The 20,800-nt window shown below is 42.5% G+C and overlaps 1 protein-coding gene across 1 annotated transcript in view; it reads right to left on the bottom strand.

Annotated features, from left to right (window-relative positions):
• atp1a2a (ATPase Na+/K+ transporting subunit alpha 2a) overlaps positions 1-20,800 on the bottom strand; it is a 44,997-nt gene that overhangs the window by 22,038 nt on the left and 2,159 nt on the right. The window contains exons 3-10 of the mRNA XM_030402941.1: positions 20,098-20,157; positions 19,062-19,265; positions 15,210-15,323; positions 14,610-14,744; positions 11,783-11,900; positions 9,002-9,270; positions 4,534-4,732; positions 3,366-3,475 (exon numbers count right to left, since the gene is read on the bottom strand). Of these exons, the coding sequence (XP_030258801.1) occupies positions 3,366-3,475; positions 4,534-4,732; positions 9,002-9,270; positions 11,783-11,900; positions 14,610-14,744; positions 15,210-15,323; positions 19,062-19,265; positions 20,098-20,157 (1,209 nt within the window). The remainder of the gene's footprint in view (positions 1-3,365; positions 3,476-4,533; positions 4,733-9,001; positions 9,271-11,782; positions 11,901-14,609; positions 14,745-15,209; positions 15,324-19,061; positions 19,266-20,097; positions 20,158-20,800) is intronic.

Genomic DNA, 20,800 nt, shown 5'->3' with positions numbered 1-20,800 from the left:
TTCTCAGTCACCCAGGTCATGGAGTGGTCAGCACTTAAAATCTCCAGACATGTTAGTGTCAACCGAAAAGCAGGTATTTTAAGCCAATTTTTTTTTTTGTATTTTGTATTTTTTGTGCCTAAAACAAACCTGAACATACAACATACTTCATACAACTGAAAACTGAAACTTCAAGTTGCAACAGAAAGAAATGTAAGGGCTCAAAATGGCTGTTCAGTCTCTATAACTACTTTCCCCTTTATATGACACAGATGTTGCATTACTTTCCACCAAGTCTGGGTTTAGAACTGACCTGCCCTCCCTCTGAGTCTGGCTAACATTTATATTCTTACCCTAACACTAACCAGTCTCAATCCTCAAGCCTAAACCTGACCAACCCAGCCAATGAAGGAAACGAACACTAGCCAATCACAGGCGTAAGTGACAGAGTAGGGGAAAGTCATGACTTCAACAGCCTAAGAAAAGAAAAGAGCCCAAACAGTGTAACTGTCAGCAGCCAGGCTTCACTTGGTCCTCCTCCGCTCCACCTTACACTCCACCTCTTTGCCCATTTTAGCATTAGCTGGGAGGTAGGGGGAGTCAGGTACTGCCAACAGGCAATGACTGGAGCCACGCTGAGCTTCATAAGGGCTCTCCAGTAACCTGTGGGTGACTACATCCATGTTTGTGTACGGACTCTGATGTGTACACACACACTAATACAGACGGTAAGGTGACCCATTTTACAAGGCTCAGAATTGAATTAGCCCCTGTGTGGGTGCACTTGTTTATTTATTTTTGTTGTTGTTGTTGTTTTTGCAGGTGTATCTGCTTCAGCCTGTGTGACAGAGTCGCTTGTGCGCTGCTTGAGGAGAAAATTCCCCTCTGATAACCTGTATAATCCCCCTTGATAAAAATTCATGCAACACGATTCATCCCTCTCTTGGAGCCAATTTATTAAAATCCATGCTGAACTGATTGACCTGACGCCCAATATACCAACGGGGGCCGAGCCAATACACGAGATTTCTCTTTGTTCCTGTTTATTCATTCATGAACAGCCACAAAACAAGGACACGCACTCCGCAAGATTTGTCCTTGTTTATGCCTTTTCATGAATGAATAAATAGACCAAGGAAATTCCATTTCTCTGTTTTTCCGGCTGCAGATGGGGACTTGTTCTCGTAATGGTGGTAGTGCCTGGGCCTTGACTGTTGTGTTTGAGTGCTGTCAGGAGACATGGCTCTTAGTTAATGCAGGGTGGAAGCCAGGGGCACCTCGAGGAGCAGAGAGGCTGCAGCGGCGGGGTCTGCTCCCACATGGGAGTCAAGAAGCTGTAATCCCAGTCGCTGAAAGTTACACAGAGAATTCCTTCAGGTCAGTGTGGCACAGGTTGGAGGATAGCGGTTGGGAGAACACAGGGATATTATCACTCACCAACCCAGCAGTGTGAGTGTTTGTGTGTCAGCGTGGGGGAGTTATTTCCAGGGGTGCGTCGGATTATCCTCTGTGAGGCTGTGTTTATGTGCGAGAGGGAGGTAAGTGTGTAAGGCAGTGTGTGTAGTGCACTTGTGTCAAGTGGTACTGACAAATTATTTTCTTGGGTTGCTTTTTTCTCGCTGTGGGTGCCACGTGGGTGATGATCGGCTGGCCACACAGGGGGAATACAAAGTACATTTACTCGAGTACTGTGCTTGTGTACAATATTGAAGTACTCGGACACAACCCTATATCATCAGTTTAACAAATAAGATACACAGTTAGAGATTATTGTGTGTTAGAATTAGCTCCGCCTCCACCAGCTGCGACGATAAAATGCTATGTAGATGACATGTTATGATAATATAACACTGATCTGTACTTTTTCTGTCCAATAGTATATACAGTCATTACACATATTAAGTCAATTTACCTGTTGCAAAATTAGAATGTCACTTACATTAATATTAATAGACACAAGTCGCTGAAGAGTTCATTGTAGTTCGCTGCATAAGCTTTGTTAAGTTTTGCCACTGATGCTGCTGAATTCACTTGTATTTGCTAACTGGGATAAGGATGAGGTCATTTTGTCCATTTAACCATAAAGAGACAAAAACCCAACAATGGGTGTCACTTTCGAGAAGATATGCTGCTCAAAGGCAGTAAAGGCAGTTGCCACCCAAGTGTAGGAGTATGGCTGTTTTGTGTATTTAATTGGTTTTGGACGGTAGTGTAGTTCTGTGCCATTGAGGAATAAACTGAATCAGGCTGCTGCCACAAAGACAATATGTGTTGAATGTGTAGAATAAATAATTGTTTTCAGCCCCATCAAGGGATAGACGGGATTGGGAGAGCTACTCTTTTTTAAATGCATTTTCCTTGGAACTTTTAATTATCATGGAGTATTTATGCTTTGTAATGATGCTACTAAATTTTACTTTAAGCCCGAATAGGCCACTTTCTGACGTTCCCCTTTGTCAGCATTTCCCTGTGATATTACTGCCGCAAAGATAGCGTAAGCAACATGGCCACAAGCTGAAAAGAACTGTAAGAATCCTAATTTGAGCTAGAAATCCCGATCTCAGGGGTATGAAAAGCAAAACACTGGGTTGTATTAACAAGTGGGCAGGTTTTTAATTTATCTGATCTAGTCAAAAGAATGCTGCTTTGTTTTTTTATTTATTATTTTTTGACCCTTTAGCCTTAATTCTGATGTGCAAATGCCAGTTTTGAACTGCCTTCAGTCCCACTGGTAAGGGGAAACACAACAGGGGAGCAGACTTTGGCACAGCACCAGCGCTCTCCATCAAGCTAATGCCTGTCTGTTCAGTCTTCTTCTACCTCCCTCCACCCTGCACCTTCTCAGCCTCCTCCGTCACCGGAGTTCTTTTTCTTTTGCAGTGTAGAGTTTGGAAACAGAAAGCAACCTGGGAAGAAAATACCTCTTCCTATTTTGGTTGCTCACTGATAGACACGCTTCCTTTGTGCAGTGATTCAACCCTCATTTTCTGGGGGGAACAACTGAGCCCGTTGGCAGAGCAGAGAGCACATTCAATGTGAGGCTTATAGGGAATCTATATGTGAAAAAAGTTGTCTGTTGCCAGTTCAGGTGAATGATCTAAATACTTCATCCATCACTGCTTCTTATTGAGCGACCGCTTACCTGACACCGTCCTGATGTTGTTAACTTCACCCCACCAGAGAACCATGTAGGGTAAATCATGTCTTGTGAATAATGTGCGTTCATTTTTTTGATCCTAATCTAGAGAGGCTCGCTCATTACGCCCTTGGATTAAACTAAACCTGTCATACCCCACTGCTTTATGAAGGAGCGATAATTCATGAGAGGGGAGCATCAATGCAAAGCTGCTGCTGTTGTAGTGTCTGCGTGAGGTGGAGGTTTTTACCATCACGATGGGAAGGTGATCCTGTCCGGCTTTGAAATCAGCTCTGTTGCACAGGCCGGCCACGCGAGACAGAGAAGACCAAGTAGCAGAGCTCTTGTCAAAACCCAAACCTGAGAGAATAGCAGAGGGAGCTGTGTTAGATTTATTTCAAAGCAGACCTCATGCAGTATTTATGCCACCGACTTAACTCTCGGTTCACAGAGTACCACTGGATATTGTTGCTAAATAACAGAGGTCACTTAAGTTGAGCACTCATATTTTCTCCTCGACAAAAGCAATTCTTTTTAAAAGTCCCCAGTCTGAAAAATGACATTCATTTTTAACAAGAATGTCTCAAAATATAAAAGCCGTTTGGAAATTTTCTGGTATCAAAATTTCATCCCTCCCACCCAATCGAACTGAAAATGACCCTCACTCTGCCGCTGGCGCCTACATCCATTTTTCATTTAAGCCTTGGCTCTCTAGAGTGGTCACTGTCACCGCTATTGTGAAAACACACCGTGATAGCATCGTGCAACCGACATTACACGGTGGCAAACTGTGGCTGGAGCTGTTGAACTTGACAAAGTGAGGTGCAAGAGGCTCTGAAACCTGCAACAGCTGCAAAAATAGTCTGCACTCCTGAAAAATGAATACGCTGTGTTTTTTCCTCAGCACTTGCTCTGTTTCAGCAGCGCAGCCTTTGTCTCCACTGCTGGCTATTCATTGTATGACTGCACAATCATCTGACTCAATACTCATTGGTATGCAAAGAACACCTGTTTTTTTTTTTTTCTCTCTTTCAGACCTTTTGGTTATTACTAAAAGCTTCTTTGAAATTTGGCTCGATTTGTCCCCGTTTGGTGCGAGACAGGAATCCGATTGGTTCCGCGGCAGCAGCTTTGCTGTGGAACTCTGGGAAAAGATGTGTTTGTAGCTGATGCCGCCCACTGCATACCGCTGCTCAATTAATCCAAGCGGTAGCACGAGCAGAAATGTTGGTTGGCAGCAGGAACATTGGACAGATGAATTTCGGCAGGTGGTCACACTCCCTCTCTGCATTCCCACACACTCTCTATCTCCCCGTTCTATCTCTCAGTCTCTCCCTATTTCCTCCAAGCTCCCTCCCTCCACTCTTTCTGTTTTACTCCTCCTCCCTTTCTTTTTCTCCCCTCTCTCTTTGTATTACCAGTCTGGTCCTCGGTGGTGTCAGCCTCATGGATCTGGTTGTCGAACCACATGTGGGCCACAGTCATGCGGTTCTGGGTCAGCGTGCCCGTCTTGTCAGAGCAGATGGTGGAGGTGGAGCCGAGAGTCTCTACGGCCTCCAGGTTCTTCACCAGACAGTTCTTCTTGGCCATTCGCTTGGCAGTGAGAGTCAGACACACCTGGGAGGACAGCGGGAGGCGAAGGGGAGGGGAAGGAGGAGGGGGAGGTGAAGGAGGGAGAGAGAGGAAGATGAGGGAGGGAAGGCAAGACGGGGATGGATGATTGTTAGTCGACGAGGGGCGAGAGCATGTGTACGCACCGGTGCGTTCAAGTGTTTGTGCATGTGAAGCCATGCGTGGTCCAGGTGCCTTGCAGCATGTGTGTGTGTACGTGCCTGTTTGGTTGGCTGGTTAACAGCAGGTGCACAGGCACATAAAAATACGATGAATAGACACATTCCATATGCTGTAAGCGGCATATCAACCCACATTTACTCAAGCTGACCACATTTATCTCTGAGCAACAAATGCGGCACGGACACGCACAACTCGTGGTGTGTTTAAAGCACAAGCAGCTAAAGAAACCAGTCACTGGAAGTTAATTTATTTTCTGGGACCGGTGAAATGTCGACTGATGGCATTTCAAATGCCAGCTGGCATCCACCTCAGCTCACACTTTGTTTATTGTTGCAGAAAAAGTTAGATGCACTTCAGCATTCCAGCTACTCCAACAGTCAGTAATAAATCACCTGCTTTGTTGCGTTCTGTAGCATCGTTAGAGCTACAGCTAACATTTACAGAGGGTAAATTAGAGTGAGGAGGCGCACAGGTGTAACTAATAACATTGATGATGGCTGCGTTCCATTTAGGTGTGCCAGTGAGCCATTACGGCGAGCCAGCAGGCACAATATCAGGGCTCTAGAGCTGGCACGCTTAAAGCTGCACTAATCAATATTTTTGTGTTAACAATGGATCAGATGACTGCATGTAATGAAGAAACAGATGCTCAACAAAGCTATGATGTTTTAGCATCCAACTGTGCATTTTCCCTTTAGCCTCTTTGAGCTCGTTATTTTGATTTTCAGGCCAGTCTCATCAACCCAACTTCCAGCCGCCTCAGCAACAACAAACAAACAGCAGACCAACATGGGGACTAGCTGGTGAGGAATAATTCATTTTATGTAGAGGATCGATGGAGACTGAAACAGAGCCAAAAAGAGCAAATATTAGATGTTCAATATATGTGTTGGGTTGCTACAAACGGGACTCCAAAAGAGCGCTATTGCTGCTGCATGACTGTTGAATCTGTATAAGTCTGTATATGTGTTAAGTAATCCCCACCGGTGATAACAATTGATAATATGTCAGATGTTGCATTTTAAGCTTGTTTCTGTGCCCTAAAATCGCAACAAGAGCACCAAAAATCTGTGTTTAATAGGACCATTGTCAAAAAGATCTACACTCGATACACTTGCTAATCATGCTATATGAATAAAACCAAAACATAACAAGCTACCAAATTTAGACAAAAACTAATCAAACCACACTCACACACTAGAGTCCATCAACCAATCGTCTCCATCTTCACACTACTCATTATTGTGGCTAAAAAGTATTAGTAGTACACGTTTTAATAAAAAGTATTAAGATTACCATTTGCAGCCCAAGCACTCTTTAACCTCTTTGTTTGCTGTTTGCAGCGCAGCAGTTTTAATCCCCATGGTTGTGTTCACTTTTCCCAGAAGCATATTATGACCTGTCCTTGCTTCAAAGGGGCCTTGTTCACTGTAAACTGAAATGCATTTTGTCTTCTTGCAGCAAAAACAAGACGAGCATAAACAGGGACATGATCTACTGTGCAGAAATAAAAAAGCAATTAAAGCAGCCGCAAGGAACTCTCATGTTTTGCTGACTATGGCGCCCCCTGTGGTCAACAGTAGTATGAGCACCTTCGCATTTTGTCTAAGGAGCCTGATCTGATTTGAGCATGCGCTTGGTTTTGAAGTGATGAAAGAATGAAGCAACACATTTGACATACAGCAACACACAGCTGTTTGCAGGACGCATAGATAGAGGTAATGTTTTTATTTGTGGCTGTGTAAGATAAGTTACTGTCAGTGTTGGGGAGTAACGAATTACATGTAACGACGTTACGTAATTTAATTACAAAATTTACGTAATTGTAATCCGTTACATTACTGGGAGAAAATATGTAATTAAATTACAGTTGCTTTTGGAAATTTCAATGATTACAACTTAAGTTACATTTGAAAAATCACCGCAAAAGCTCGGATTCAAATAGTTTTTCGCCCCCCTGGATTCATGTTTTTTTTTTAGTTTTTTTCATATAAACATCCTCATTCCAAAACTGACGCTTGTGATTGGCTCTCTCTGGTCATGTGCCATTCGACTCAACCGACAAACCGTACGGCGGCAGTCAGACCAGAGACGTGGTCAGACTCAGCAGCAACAGTGTAGGCGGCGCACAAGATGTTCCTGGGCTGGAAATACAAAAACACTTTATACAGACAGAAGCCAGGCTTCCCTGTATTACAAAGGTGGCTCTCTTTTAACCCGGCTAGATCACCATGGTAACTTATGCTTAGCTCATAACCTGGTCCCGACCAGGTTCTGTTCAGAGTTTAATCATAAAATCGGCTATAAAACTCATTTAACTCATTTACAGCTGGCGTCACCTTTACTTTGAAAGTCCAGTGGAGCTGGATCAGAACATTTGTACGGAGATAGAGATCGCGCTGATCCGCTGCTGTTGACTTTCTCTCTAAACGTCTTTACAGATGTTCAGCTGAGTGGATACGCTGCTCAGCTGATGATCCGACTCGCGTCAGGAGGTCATTTATCAGGCTATGGCCTGTTTACTTTATATACAGTCAGTCACCACTGAAAGAAGTTGTGCGCTCGCAGCAGGACAGATAATTTAACTTAATGTGGCCATGAATAAATTAATTGTTCTGCCTGTTGCCCAAACGCAGTAAATCTTGAGTAGGTCTACTCTGTTTTCTCACATTTAAAAAGGTCTTTGTACAGAGACAACTTGAGATTTGCTTGTAGCTACAGCACCTAAAATACCCACTGTAACCTATTTTCATAGCACACCAGCCTCACTTTCAGTAAAACTCACACTGGCATTTTATAATTGCGATCAGTGAAATATATGAAAACTATAAAACACAGTTTAAAACAACAGTTGTTGTTGCTCTAAAGCTTCATATTTAAAAGCAGCTCATTGTAGAGCTGTCAGAAATTAAAATCAGCCTCCTCTTGTCATATTTGCAGCAACAATGTTGCTTCAGGCTGTGATCAGGCTTTTTTGTATCCTCATACTCTCTCCATTAAAACAACCTGCTCCTCTTGGCTGAAATCAGCCCGTTGTCGCTCCATTTAGTGAGGAAGTGAGCCTCCTTCGCAGTACAGGCCCAAGGTCAGACTCATAATATATGGTTAAACCTTTGAACTGAAAGGTTTATCACACTATAGGTCTTAAAATGTGAAAATGGTTAACAGTTGGGAGATTTCATTCAAAATTAAGAAAAGTAATCATAATGTAATCAAATGTAATTAGTTACATTACTTTGAGAAAGTAATTGAAATAGTTACACTACTATTACATTTTCAGCAGGGTAACTTGTAATTGTAACCAACTACATTTCCAAAGTAATATTCCCAACACTGGTTACTGTAATATGAAGAAGTTCACTTTGTGTTAGTGTCGTACCACGAGACTAAAGAGCAGCTTCTTTCTTCAAACTGTCGAACTCTTTGATTCATCAGCAGCATTCCGCAATAAAATATTATTTTCATGTTTGTGACAGTCTGACCTGGATACATTCAAATCCTAGTGGATGCCAAGAGTTAAGAATAACTCTAAAGTAAAAAATCTTTCACGATGATGCTCATATAGAGGCATTAGTGGTCAATTGAGACTAGCAAAAAGGAACTTGTCATATATTTGAACTGATCTGCTCCTTTAAAGGAGCTCTATGTTACAATTTGTCAGAATTTACATGAATTAATCACTTTTATTAGCCATATATGAGTGTCACATGACCATTAATTACACCTTCCCTGTCTCTCTCTCTCGGTTGAAGCCTGTGGTTGATTTGTTGTTTAATGCTGCTGGATCGTGGATTCCTTTGTGACGGACTTGGGCTGGAATTTCCAGGACAGTCCAAAGGATGTGACTTTACATACGATCTTCGAGTCTCTCGTCTCAGTGCCTCTATAGCTAGCGTTAGTTTAGAAAAGGACTGCGCTAACATAAACTAACAACAGGCTTCCAACACAACACAGATGTTCTGCAGAGACCCTTTAAATAAATACATTTTAAAAATGCTCATTATAGAAAATAGTTTGGTGAAAAATCAGTCAAAACTTCAAACGATAAAAAAAGAGGGTCACTCTCAAACACACACACCAAACACTACTCACGGTGACAGTAGCCAGCAGTCCCTCGGGCACGTTCGCCACGATGATGCCAATGAGGAAGATGACGGCCTCCAGCCAGGTGTAGCCCAGGATGAGCGACAGGATGAAGAAGCTCACTCCCAGGAAGACGGCCACGCCCGTGATGATGTGGATGAAATGTTCGATCTCGATGTTGATGGGCGTACGGCGGACTTCGAGCTCTGACGCCAGGGTGGCGATGCGACCCATCACTGTTCGGTCCCCGGTGCCGATCACGATGCCATGGGCCGTACCTGAGAGGGAGGAGGTAATTCAGATAACCAGGTACACCGTGTTTTTCATACTGTACCTAGTAGTCAAGTAAATGGCAGCTTTCTTACTTACTGCTTAGTAAAATGCGTACGTGTTTCTTGGAGCAATAAAAAGAGATGGATGACTGTCAATACTGTGAGACACTGTAGGAGGTGAGCGCTGTAATTTGTAAACAGGAAAGAGGGTTGATAGGGAGGTGATGGCTGGATTTAGAGTGTTGATGGATGGAGGTGAATTACAGGTGTTGGCCAGCTACTGATGGTTTGGACGGACTGAGCAGATGCCGGACTGAGTGAGAGAAAAGATCCCGAATCACTTAAAACACAGCAGATTTAATCCACAAAGCTGGTTAGAGAAGCGGTCTTTACCGGGACTATTTTCTCAGGAGAAAAGTAGTGTCAAGTAAAACTGTTCAAACATGAGGTGTGGATTATCAGGATAATAACTTGAGGAGATTGCTTCCGGAAAGAAAACGTTGCTAAACTGAATATTATAAGTGTCATTTTTGATTCTGCGAGCATTCCCCAAACAAAATATAATTTACCTCCATCGTATTAGGATGGAAGCAACCGAGGGACGGATGTTTCAAAAGCTAGACACATTAAATACAAACTGTCTGCGTCGCTGTACATCACAGCGAGAGTTACATGAGATGATATGAACATTTTTAATTGTTTTTTTGTTTTTGTAATTTGTGAGAATTCATCCTTTAACGTAACCCACGTAGACGGAGCAAAATGGAGTTACAGCCTAGAAGGCAGAGATAGCTCGACGTGTAGTGTTCATTATTACCTTCTGAGGCAGCTGGATTTGCGAGATCAGGTGTGTGATCTTGCATATACATCTTCCCAGGCTTGAAGCTACACGTGTGTGGTCAGTCCAAAAATAACCAATCAGATTCCTTTGAGGAAATTGAGGGGGGCGTGGTTCAGATGTGATGACAGCAAGAAGCGACTGCTAGCTTGTAAACAATGGTGGCCCCTGAGGAGGTTAGCATGGATGACATTTCTTCTCTCGATGGGCTTCGTTAAGAGTTTGACTGAGTAAACGGCACAGCTGGTAGAGCTCTCCTGCTACGTTAGCCTGTGATAGACGATTACAGACAGATGGTTCATCCAATCACCTTCCAAATTTTTTTTTAAAGCGCCTGCCCTTTTCCAAACTGTTTCTAGCGGCTCCTTCCCAGATGGATTTGTGAAACAAACCCTTTTGTGAATCAAACCATCTGGCGTGTCAGGTTAGCATTCATTACTGAATTGTATTTCTGAAAAAAAAGCAGGCGTGCACATGAATGTTATTTTTATCAGAGTTGGATGCAATTAAATCCTGAATCTCAGTTTCTAAGTGAACAAAAAGGGAACATTTTAACTACTGTAATTAGCAAACTCCATCTACTGATGGGGATCGTGTGATGAGATTGAAAGCTTGTGAACAGCTACTAATTAGATCGGGTGGCATGATTGTTTTCTCAACTGTTTCCAAGGTCAGCAATAAACTTTGGACCTCAGCTGATGCCATTTAGAGGGTGGATCCTCTGCTAATTATACATTTATGAGACAAATAAAACTAAACCTTTTTTCCCAAAGTGACCCAAGTGATATAAAGTGAATTGTTCACTTTATATACATCCATAGTTGCCGACCTCAAGACAGAGGATTTCAAAACGAATGAAATGACAACAACAAAAATACTAACAATAGGTATACTGCAACAGTAATTTTATGTTAGTACTTATAATTCTCAGGACAGAATGCCCCTTAAGTGTAAACTTGGCTAAATCTCTGACTCAGTTATCAGTTTTCATTCGTTCATATGTATTTTGCTCTTGCCCCTGAGAGCCTTTGTACAACCTTGCCATATGCTTTTCAGCCTCTAGATGGTGATTAACATCGGACTCAACCCCCGTGATTGATTTTTCTGTCACCAAAAGCATAAGCCTTTCCTTTAAAACTGTCCGTGCGAAACAGCAGTGCTTCTTTCCACAACATCTAGATTCTGCTTGTGTATTTGTATCTCTTCTCCGTTTCTCTTCTGTTCGACCTACTGACTCAGAAGGACCGGAGAATTGTGACCCCGGGAGAATCTCAGGAGAGGGCAATGAGAAACGAGAGACTCCTGGGAAAGTCTGTTGGGTTAGCAAGTATGTATACATGACCCACATTTGAATCTAGAGGTGGATATTGAAGATTCCACAAGATTCTTATATTAAAAATCCCCATTCAGATACTCCCTGCATCACCCTCGGAGGATTGATGGCAACTAAAATACCGTCTAAAATCCTCTTTGGTTCTGACGATAGTAAATAATCTGTACATGCATTCAAAAGTCAATAACTGCACACTGTACTGTAAGATCGAGGGACGGCCGCTCTGAGCAATCGTAACACGCTCATGGGTGGGTGGCAATGCAAAACCATGTTGATCTCCAGATGGCTAAAAAAGGGGACATTTAGAGGCGATAAGAGACAATCTTGGCCAGATGTGGCCTACTGACCCTCGACACAGTTGGTGGAAAAGAAACAGATGTTGCGGGTCTCCAGTGGATTCTCGTGCGTGAACTCTGGGGAGCGAGTCTGAGGCTCCGATTCTCCCGTCAGAGAGGAGTTGTCCACCTTCACAGGGAGAAGGGAGAGGAGAGAGCAGCGTTACCCAGAGAAACCGAGGGAGAGAGTGACGGGGTGAGACTGACAGGGTGGAAATGAAAGGAGAAGCACTTATCAGCAACAAGTGCAGTGATGTAACACTTGTCATGTCAAAAGCACCTTCTGCTTCGGTCTGATGTCTATCACAGCGGTCAAACTGAACGGGTGACATTTTGAGAAATGGTGTGTAAACAGAAAGAAAGGACAGATTGAGCAAAATATTGAAATCTCAGAGGAAAACAAGTAAAACCGTGTGCAACAAAATGTTTGGTCACTAACTGCGACATCATAGGATATGCTGTGCAAACACCACCACTGCAATGGATGCAATCTGTGTGTGTACATCTATTATCTGACCAAGCTGCACCAAGGACTTGGTATGACAAAAGGATGGGCGATCTGGCAATTTTAGATTGTGATCGATCCTGAGGGCGTCCACACTCCACTTTACTTTACTTCACTGACCGGCAGATCTGTGATATGAGAACAAACCAATAAATTAATGTAGCCAACTAGATGGCCATGCTAAATGGGCATTTACTTCACGTGGCTCTTTCTTCTGTGGCATATGACATGGAGGATGAAGAGCTTGTGTCAAAAATAAGAGGCTAATAGCACAAATGGAAAAATTCAGATGCTATTTCAAGTCTATCAATAGTCTGCAGGGCAATTTAAGATTGAAAAATAGAATCGCAATTTAGATGGTGGATGAGATAATGTAATTAAACACAATTTGATATTTTTTGGGTCAGATTACCCTCCACTAGTATAACAGTGTCCTTCAAAAACAGATCAATGGCTTGATACCATGCAGGAGGTTTATTCAACGTGAACTGATCTTTTGAGAGTCAAAGAAAATGTATCCCACAGAAATGTGACCCTTTACACGAATCAAGATGTTAGAAAAGTAAAGGAATTGAGAAAGTAGATAAATGTCCTCATAAAAACTACATGTTGTTTCAAATGTAGTGGCATATAGAGCTTAGTTGATTAACTGATTACTCGATCAAAAGGAAAAAGATATTTTCATAATTGATTAATCCTCTAAGATTTGCTGGTTCCAGCTTCATAAATATGAGGATTTGTTGCATTTATTCATCATTTATGACAAGTCTTTGGGTTTTGAACTGTTAGTGGAAGAAATTTGAGCAATTTGAAGAAATCTTTTTGGACTCCGGGTTAATGCAATGATCATTTTCCACAATTTTTACCATTTAATAGTTTAAACAATCAACAATAGTCGGTATCTCCACCACTTTGGTCCAGACTGAAATATCTAATCAACTGTTGGATTGTTGTGGAATTTTGACATTTTGTCTTTCGTGTCCCGAGGTGGATGAAGACTACTGAGTTTGGTGAGTCCCTCACTAAAGCTTGAGGTTGACATTTTCGGGTTGGCGAGGAAATATAACAACAGCTGGTGGATGGATTTTCATGAAATTTGGCAAAAGCATGCAAGGTCTCCAGAGAAATAACCCTTATAACTGTGTTGATTCTCTGAATTTCCATCAAGCACAGTCAATAAGGTGAAGATTTAACTAATTCAGTGAAATATCTCCAAATCTGCAGGATGGATTGGCACAACATTTTGCTCTGAAATTCATTGAGGAAGTATTTTCCAGTGACTTCATGGTGACCCCCGACCTTCCACTACAGTACCAGGAGCAGGTTGACATTTTTGTTCCCAAGTAGGGTTGTTGAGAAATATTTATAAAATAAATATATTTTAAATATAAATATTGATATCATGTTAATAATACACATGTGATAACATCCTTTCCTTTTCTTTCCTGTCTTGCTTTGTCACAGTAACTGGTGGTCCTGCACCCTCCATAAAACAAAAAAGAAGAAGATGTGGTAACGAGCTAGTTAACTTAAAATCATGTAGGAGGAGATGACAGATAAGAGTGAGACACTCTTCATGTACCTGGAACTAGAACTATTGCCTTGCAGGTATGCACAGTATGTCTCTACACACCAGTCAAGCTGCTGTTCCTGAGCTATGTCACTGAATAATGGCAAGGATTTCTTTGCAGATGTTACAGTAAAATTGACCGAGAGTCCAAGTGGAGGTTTGTACCAAATGTGAAGAAATTACCTGGAGAGATTTCTGAGATAACGCGTTCACAAGAATGGGACAGACTGACAGAGAGCCCAGAAACAAAATAAAAAGTAAGCTCACCACTTTTGTTTTTTATACATACTATTTTTGTTTGTTTGTTTACATAGATATCACAATAATGTCACTATGACGAATTCTATTGGTCATAATGGTGTGGGGAAAATCCAATATCGCCACAAGGCCTTGTTCAAAGAGAAATGTCCTAATAACAACTGGTTGGATCACCAGGAAGTCTGCAGCAGGCACTTGTGTGGTGTCAGGGTGAAAAATACTAAACCATGGCGATCGTCTGACTTTTCATCAAGCCACATTTTCATCCAATACGTTTGTTTATGACCAAATGCCTGCAGAACTGAGGACAATCCCATCAGCCTCAGCTGTGCTGAGCATGCTAATGCACAAACCTCTAATGATAAACAATTGATGAGAAGAAAACATCGAAAGGAGGAAAGTGAAAGATAAAAAAAAAAAAAAGTAAACAGCAAGTCAGATGAGATACATTAATCCCACAGAGACCTCTAGGCTCCCCGGGGCTGAGCCGAGCACCCCTCCCCTACCTTGCATCCGCTGGAGGAGATCACTCGAAGGTCAGCTGGGATGCGGTCTCCCCCTTTGATCTCCACCAGATCTCCCTGCACCACAAGCTCGGCATTGATATGCATCTTCTCCCCCTCCCGGATCACCAACGCTTGCTGGCATGGGCAAAAAGGAAGAGAGAGACGAGAAGGGAGAGGGAGCATGAGGAAGGGAGAGAGAGTTTGGGAACAGAGGGAGGATTTAGTCAGGGGAAGAGAGAGAGAGAGAAGAGCGATAAAAAAATTTTTTTTTAAAAATGCCAGAGGGTGTAGAGGTATGTGAAAGGGAGCGATAGAGGGAGGAAAAAAAAGCGAGAAAAGACAGGTAGAGGAAAGGGAGACAAGGAGGGAGTGAAAGCAGCCTAAATAGATTAAAGAATTAGGCAATCGAAGTGCTAGAGGTGGATAACGCGGGGGGAGTTTTTATGCAAACACACTCACAATCCGAAGTTGGCTCAAACATTTATTCTTCCTTTGTGCAAGCCTATTAGGTTTCCACTCAAGTGAGTGTGTAAGCCCTACTTGAGGGACGGCTTATTGATTCAGAAAGCTCTGGGACTACACCAAACACCATCAACATACCTGTGGCACCATTTTCTTGAAGGAGTCCATGATTCTGGAGCTCTTGGCCTCTTGGAAGTAGGAGAAGCAGCCAGTGATGATGACCACGGCCGCGAGCACCACACCCAGATACAACTGCAAAAGAGGGCAGACCCCGAGCCACGGGGGGTGAGGACGGTGTCATTATCGACTTAGTTTGGTTCATCTGAAGGCATGTTTAAGCGTAGGAAAAGGGGATTTACAAACCTTAAAACGGTTTTAACACAGCAAGCCCCTTAAATGTAGAGTGCAAGAGAGGAGTTAAGAGGGAGAAAACCTAGGGAAAGCTCTCAGTCTTAGTGGAAGATTTAAAAGGAAGCTGAATCCTCCTGTACTATTCCTGTCATTTCGGACGGTTCCTGTCGTGAACATCAGTTTCCAAATGCCAGCAAACCAAGAACTGTCAGTCTGATCTAAGAGGCCACCGAGAGACACTTTCTGACCTAAAGCCTGTTAAAGCAAGGACCATTTGTTCTGGTGTATTTCATTTTATTTTCAGCGTAAGGCTGTCATGGGTTTAGCTCTTACTGATGCAAACAAGACAGCCAGGCACTCTGGATGAAAGCATCTGCCAGCTGGTGTACTGTATGTCTTGGACTTTTGGAAAACAAAATTCCTAAACCCTGAAAAGTTTCCCTTTCGGTGGGTTCCGCTTTCATTTGACAGCAACAACAGAATGTTTCGCTTTTTCATGCTTGGGTGCCTTTTTTTTTTACCGTGGCAGTGCAAAATCTTCTGAACCAGGAAATACAGCTGTATACTCTGAAAATCACTTGTCAGTGTTTACAACATTTGCCTCCAATTCATTGTTCAGTGTGCAGCTGCTGGTTCTGTCTACACTGGGCTTTTATTTATTTTTTGCTTGTTTTTTGTTTTTTGTTTTTTTTCAGATTTGAAGCTCAGCTCTTTTTCCTCTTCCTGCTACGGTAGACATTTGTTCTTGTTCACCAACTGTACAGAATTGTAGGAGAAATGTCTGTCCAAGAAGCTGACACACTTGAATCTAAGAAAGTTTCAGGGACCAAATGCCTGTTCTCAGGATTGCAGACACACATTTTAATATATTTGCTGCAATAATGTGTACGTTCACAGCACTTTCGGAAGCCACAGGATGCAAAAAAGTTGCTCAAACAGAGAAGACAATGCAATCTTTCAGCTCGAATACATCCCCAAAAAAAAAAGAAAATTAAGTAACAGCGACGTGTAAAGTTCAGAAAGGGTGGATTTTCATCTTAAATGACTACTTGTGCATTATGCAAAGGCTCAAAGTGCCAAAGCCGCAGGCAGCCGGGGCTTTGAAGTAGCTCACCAGAGCATCCAGCTGTACATACTCGGTACTGAATATAGAGATTAAATCGAAGGGGAGAGATTAAAGCTATCACGTGTGTGCATATGCGTGTGTCTATCTACTGTATTTTACTGTATGTTATGCAACGGCTTAATGCTGTCTGGGGTTTGGGAAGCGCTGAATGATGATTGCATAATGACTCAGAGCCATAAAGTGCAGTATGGATGGCTGCTTGGCTCCATCTGATCAGCGGTTGGTCTGGGTATTTATCCGTGGCGGTGCCAGGAATGATGCCAGTGTCAGCGGTGGCTTTTACGTCACACTCTCCAATTGGGGGGGGGGGGGAACTCAGTGTGTGCTAGGAGTACTTTGTTAATGAGAACAAAAGCCTGGTGTGTTTTAATGGGGTTTGAATGCTTTTTATTTCTTCTCTGCCTATTTTAGTTCTCCTCGTTTTCCCTCATCTTCCTTCACACCCTTTCCTTGAGCAAACGTTGGCTCTGTGTTTGTTCATGTGACCTAATTGCGTTGCCAATTTGGCCAGGGCTCACGGAAAGAAGATTTAGATCTCAAGAAGGCCACCGTGGTTCTGTAAAGGTCACATTTAAAAAAAAAAAAAAAAAGGTAAGGGAAATTCATTAAGATGAAATAGGGACATTTTCTGGGCTCTGGTGTAAGGTTAAAATCAGGTTAAGGATTTATTTTAATTGGAATAAAATAGAAATTTATATAGCAAGCGCAAGTGCCGTGTGTATGTGCCTGTATATGTGTAGGGCTTTGAAACACTTAGACATTATCTCCACTTGATGTTCAGTGGAATTATGATATCATGTCACTGACAGATGGTAAGATCACTTGACAAATTCAGTTGTCCAAATTAATGACTCCATATAAATTATAATCAATAACAAATGAGTCATTTGAGATTCGTTTTACTTCATACATTTATCTTTCTTAGAAGAGATTCTGACAGTGTGCGCCAGTGTATTAAAATATAATTGGTACGTGTGCACACATGTTCGACACGTGTATGTTTGTAGGTTCGCAGGACACACAATTTTCATCAATTTATTTTTCAATATATGTTTATGTCTTCTCCATGGTTTTATTGGATAGGACAGCTGGAAGTGTGACAGGAAGCAGAGGTGAGAGAGAGGGGGTATGACATGTAGCCAAGGGCCACAGATTGGATTCTGGACTCTGGACTTCTGGGCCACTCATAAGAGGGGAAAGGGGAAAACCCCCTGGGGCCCAGCTGCTAGGGTAGGTCATCGCGAGCAACAACAATTATAATCATCCGAAATATAAGCAATGACAACCGAATTTTATCATGAACCAAATTCTCACCATCACTTTTCAAAACGACCAAAATAACTATTTCGTCTATTTTTGCTTAAGTAAAAGGCAGCCTGTTCAATCATGAAAACCCGCTCTCTGAGAAAATGGTATGAATCATTTTTTTGTACGCAGCATCAAAACAGGCAGGCAGCCAGACACATGACCTGAAAAATGTACTGATCCAAACTTATTAGTGGCTAACATTGGAGTGAATTCCCTGGTTTTGCCAGGACCTGCACATAAATCAGAATGCCAGATAATAAAAGAAAAGGAAAGAGCTGGAAGGAGCTGGCAGGAGCCTCAGACCCAAGTAATAATGTAATGTCCAAATATATTCAGTCAGCTCAGAGAGCTGCTCCCAGCCAGTCCAGAGACGTGGACCCTAACTTTATAGCTAATGTGACTATTGGCTGCCGCCCTCTGTGAAAAAGAGGATGATGTTGATATCTGCTAAGATGTTCCCCCTGTGTTGGGAAGCGAGAGCCAGATCATGTGTTGATATGGGCATACAGGTCGAAAATGAAAGCACCTTATTGCGACTCATATATACATTTCTTGTTAGGCAGCGACTTTTAGCAGCTGTGGTCATTATCACAGCTGGAAAGGAAATATTACAAAGACTGGAAAGTCCATATGGGGAGGAGGTTGGGGATGGATGGTTGGGTTAAATGCGTACAGGACATTTATTCCGGAGAGTGCTGTTACTTAGTTACTTGGGTAGTGTAGGTATGTTTTAACCACAGACACAACCAAAGTTTTCATGATGCTGACAATTGAACTACTGAGTCGTTTAGGTTTGAGGATGTGTCGGTTGATAAAGGAGTAAAGCAGATGTGAGGAGGGGCACATTCATTGGAGCTTTTCAGGGGCCCAGCCATTTTTCTGTGGGAGGGCCTGTTTAACCAATCGTAATGTGTATTTTGACATTGGAAATAATAATAAATACAGTATATCAGTATTATTATTGTGATATTGGACCCAAATGTGAGGTTTAGCAAAAAAATGTTCTGCCTTTGCGTGTATCTATAAATATAAACCCCTATCCTGAAATTACAGGGTGCATAAAGGTGTAATTATATGTGTATGTGTGCATATATATACAGTGTACATCTTGTACCTGTGTTCTAGCAGGAGCCCGTGTTTGCATACCTGCATCTCTCCCTGTGTGTGATTAATATATATGGTCTGTTTTACAAGCAGTTTCTCACATTGTCATTGGGTGCCTCGTCCTCCGTGGCCACCTGGATGCTGTAGGCCAGGAAGCAGAGGATGGCACCGATCCAGAGCAGGATGGAGAAGCCACCGAAGAGCTGACGGCAGAACTTGACCCACTCTGGGGTGGTGGGGGGAGGGGTCAGCGCGTTTGGACCGTCTCTGGCCAGAATCTCCACAGCCCTGGCATTGGTCAGGCCCTGAGGGAGAGCAATTTTTAGGAATGAATGTCTTTTTGCATGCGCCGGGAATCTTATTACAACACAATGGCCCCATTTTCACCGCGGCTTAAAAAGCAATTTTACTGTTACAGTTGCAGAACATCAAGTATTCTTGCCTGGCCTATTTAACACCATGAGTATAATAAACCGGGCGACACTTCTCTTCCAAGGTTTTATGCAGAAGAACTGTTGGATTTAACTTTATTGAACATTTTTTTTACTGATTTTATGCCATAAAGTGTCAAGGTATAATTCACAGAAAATCCACGAGGTACTGTTATTTAATTAAATTGGGGGGAAAAAGACACACGAATGGGGTCTCTTTCAAGCTTTACAGGTTTTGGCATTTTTATAGCTTGTGATCTTTTTGGAGCGCCCCGGCTGCTGTTTTTTCAAACACTAATCTTAAAAAGATAAAAATCAGTTTCACTACACCTGCAGTGTCAAACTTAAGGTAAGCGGCAAATGTGGTTACAGCGTGGAGAATTATTTTATTTATTTATTTTTATGCGTTTGTATCTGCCTGTTTATGGGATTGTGGGAGTTTGTCGCATCAAAGTGTTTGTGTCTGTGTGAGGGATTAGAGATGAAGGGGGCTAAAGGTGAGCCGGGGGACGCTGTGGTGGATCCAACCTGACCAAAGTTATGCCTGGTCTCAGTTTGGATGTTCCTTTATCGAACAGGCAGGCAGAGATTACATCTCTCTGGGAGATATTACAGCAACTCTTTGTTGTGTGTCTGTGTGCGAGTGCGCAGGTGTAAATGAGGGCGCCTGTCTTTGTGTGTGTGTGTGAGTGTGTGTGTGTGTTACCTGTGTGAGGTCCACTCCGTAGCGTTTGCCCAGATCATCTAGAGCTATTTTGTGGTCGTCCTGCGGGGACAAAAAGAAAAAAGTATGCTTTTTTTATTTGTGCTTCAGTGGAACAGAAACAGGGAACTTAATTAAAGTCATTTTAATTGGCCAGTAAAATCACTTGAAAGAAATTTTGTCTGATGTTTCACGGATGGGAAACTATTATTTTACAGCAACAGATTTAACACCCTTCTCCCCGAGCAGTGTGGCTGCAACTGTAAGGGGAAGTTTAATCACTCACCAGGGCAACACTCAGATAGATCATCACAGAGGGTGAATCTCGGATGCACTGCACACCTCCATCCTACTGAAAAAAGTACTTGACTCTCGCTATCTGACATGGATTCAGGGGCTTTATATATATGATTCATTCCTCGTGACAGATCAAACAGGTCAGAGAGTGATGTCCACTCCTCCCGCATCTCCAAGCAGAGCTGAACAAACGGTCTGCTCTCCAGAAGGAAAAATGTGACCCATTAAGAAAGAAATTGAAAAAAATCCAGCCTGAAAAACTTTTAACACTGTTAGAATGTGTCTGGGTATGCCACGACTGGGCTCAGGCATGTTTGCATTGTTATTCCCCTTTTGCAACTGGCCAAATGCCACGGCGAGATATTTCCACTGTAGCTTAAATGGAGTTTTGTGCCGGAGCAACACAGCT

Source organism: Sparus aurata, chromosome 21, assembly GCF_900880675.1.
Source record: "Sparus aurata chromosome 21, fSpaAur1.1, whole genome shotgun sequence".
NCBI classification, from domain to species: domain Eukaryota; kingdom Metazoa; phylum Chordata; class Actinopteri; order Spariformes; family Sparidae; genus Sparus; species Sparus aurata.
This window is presented reverse-complemented; position numbering and strand designations above follow the sequence as displayed.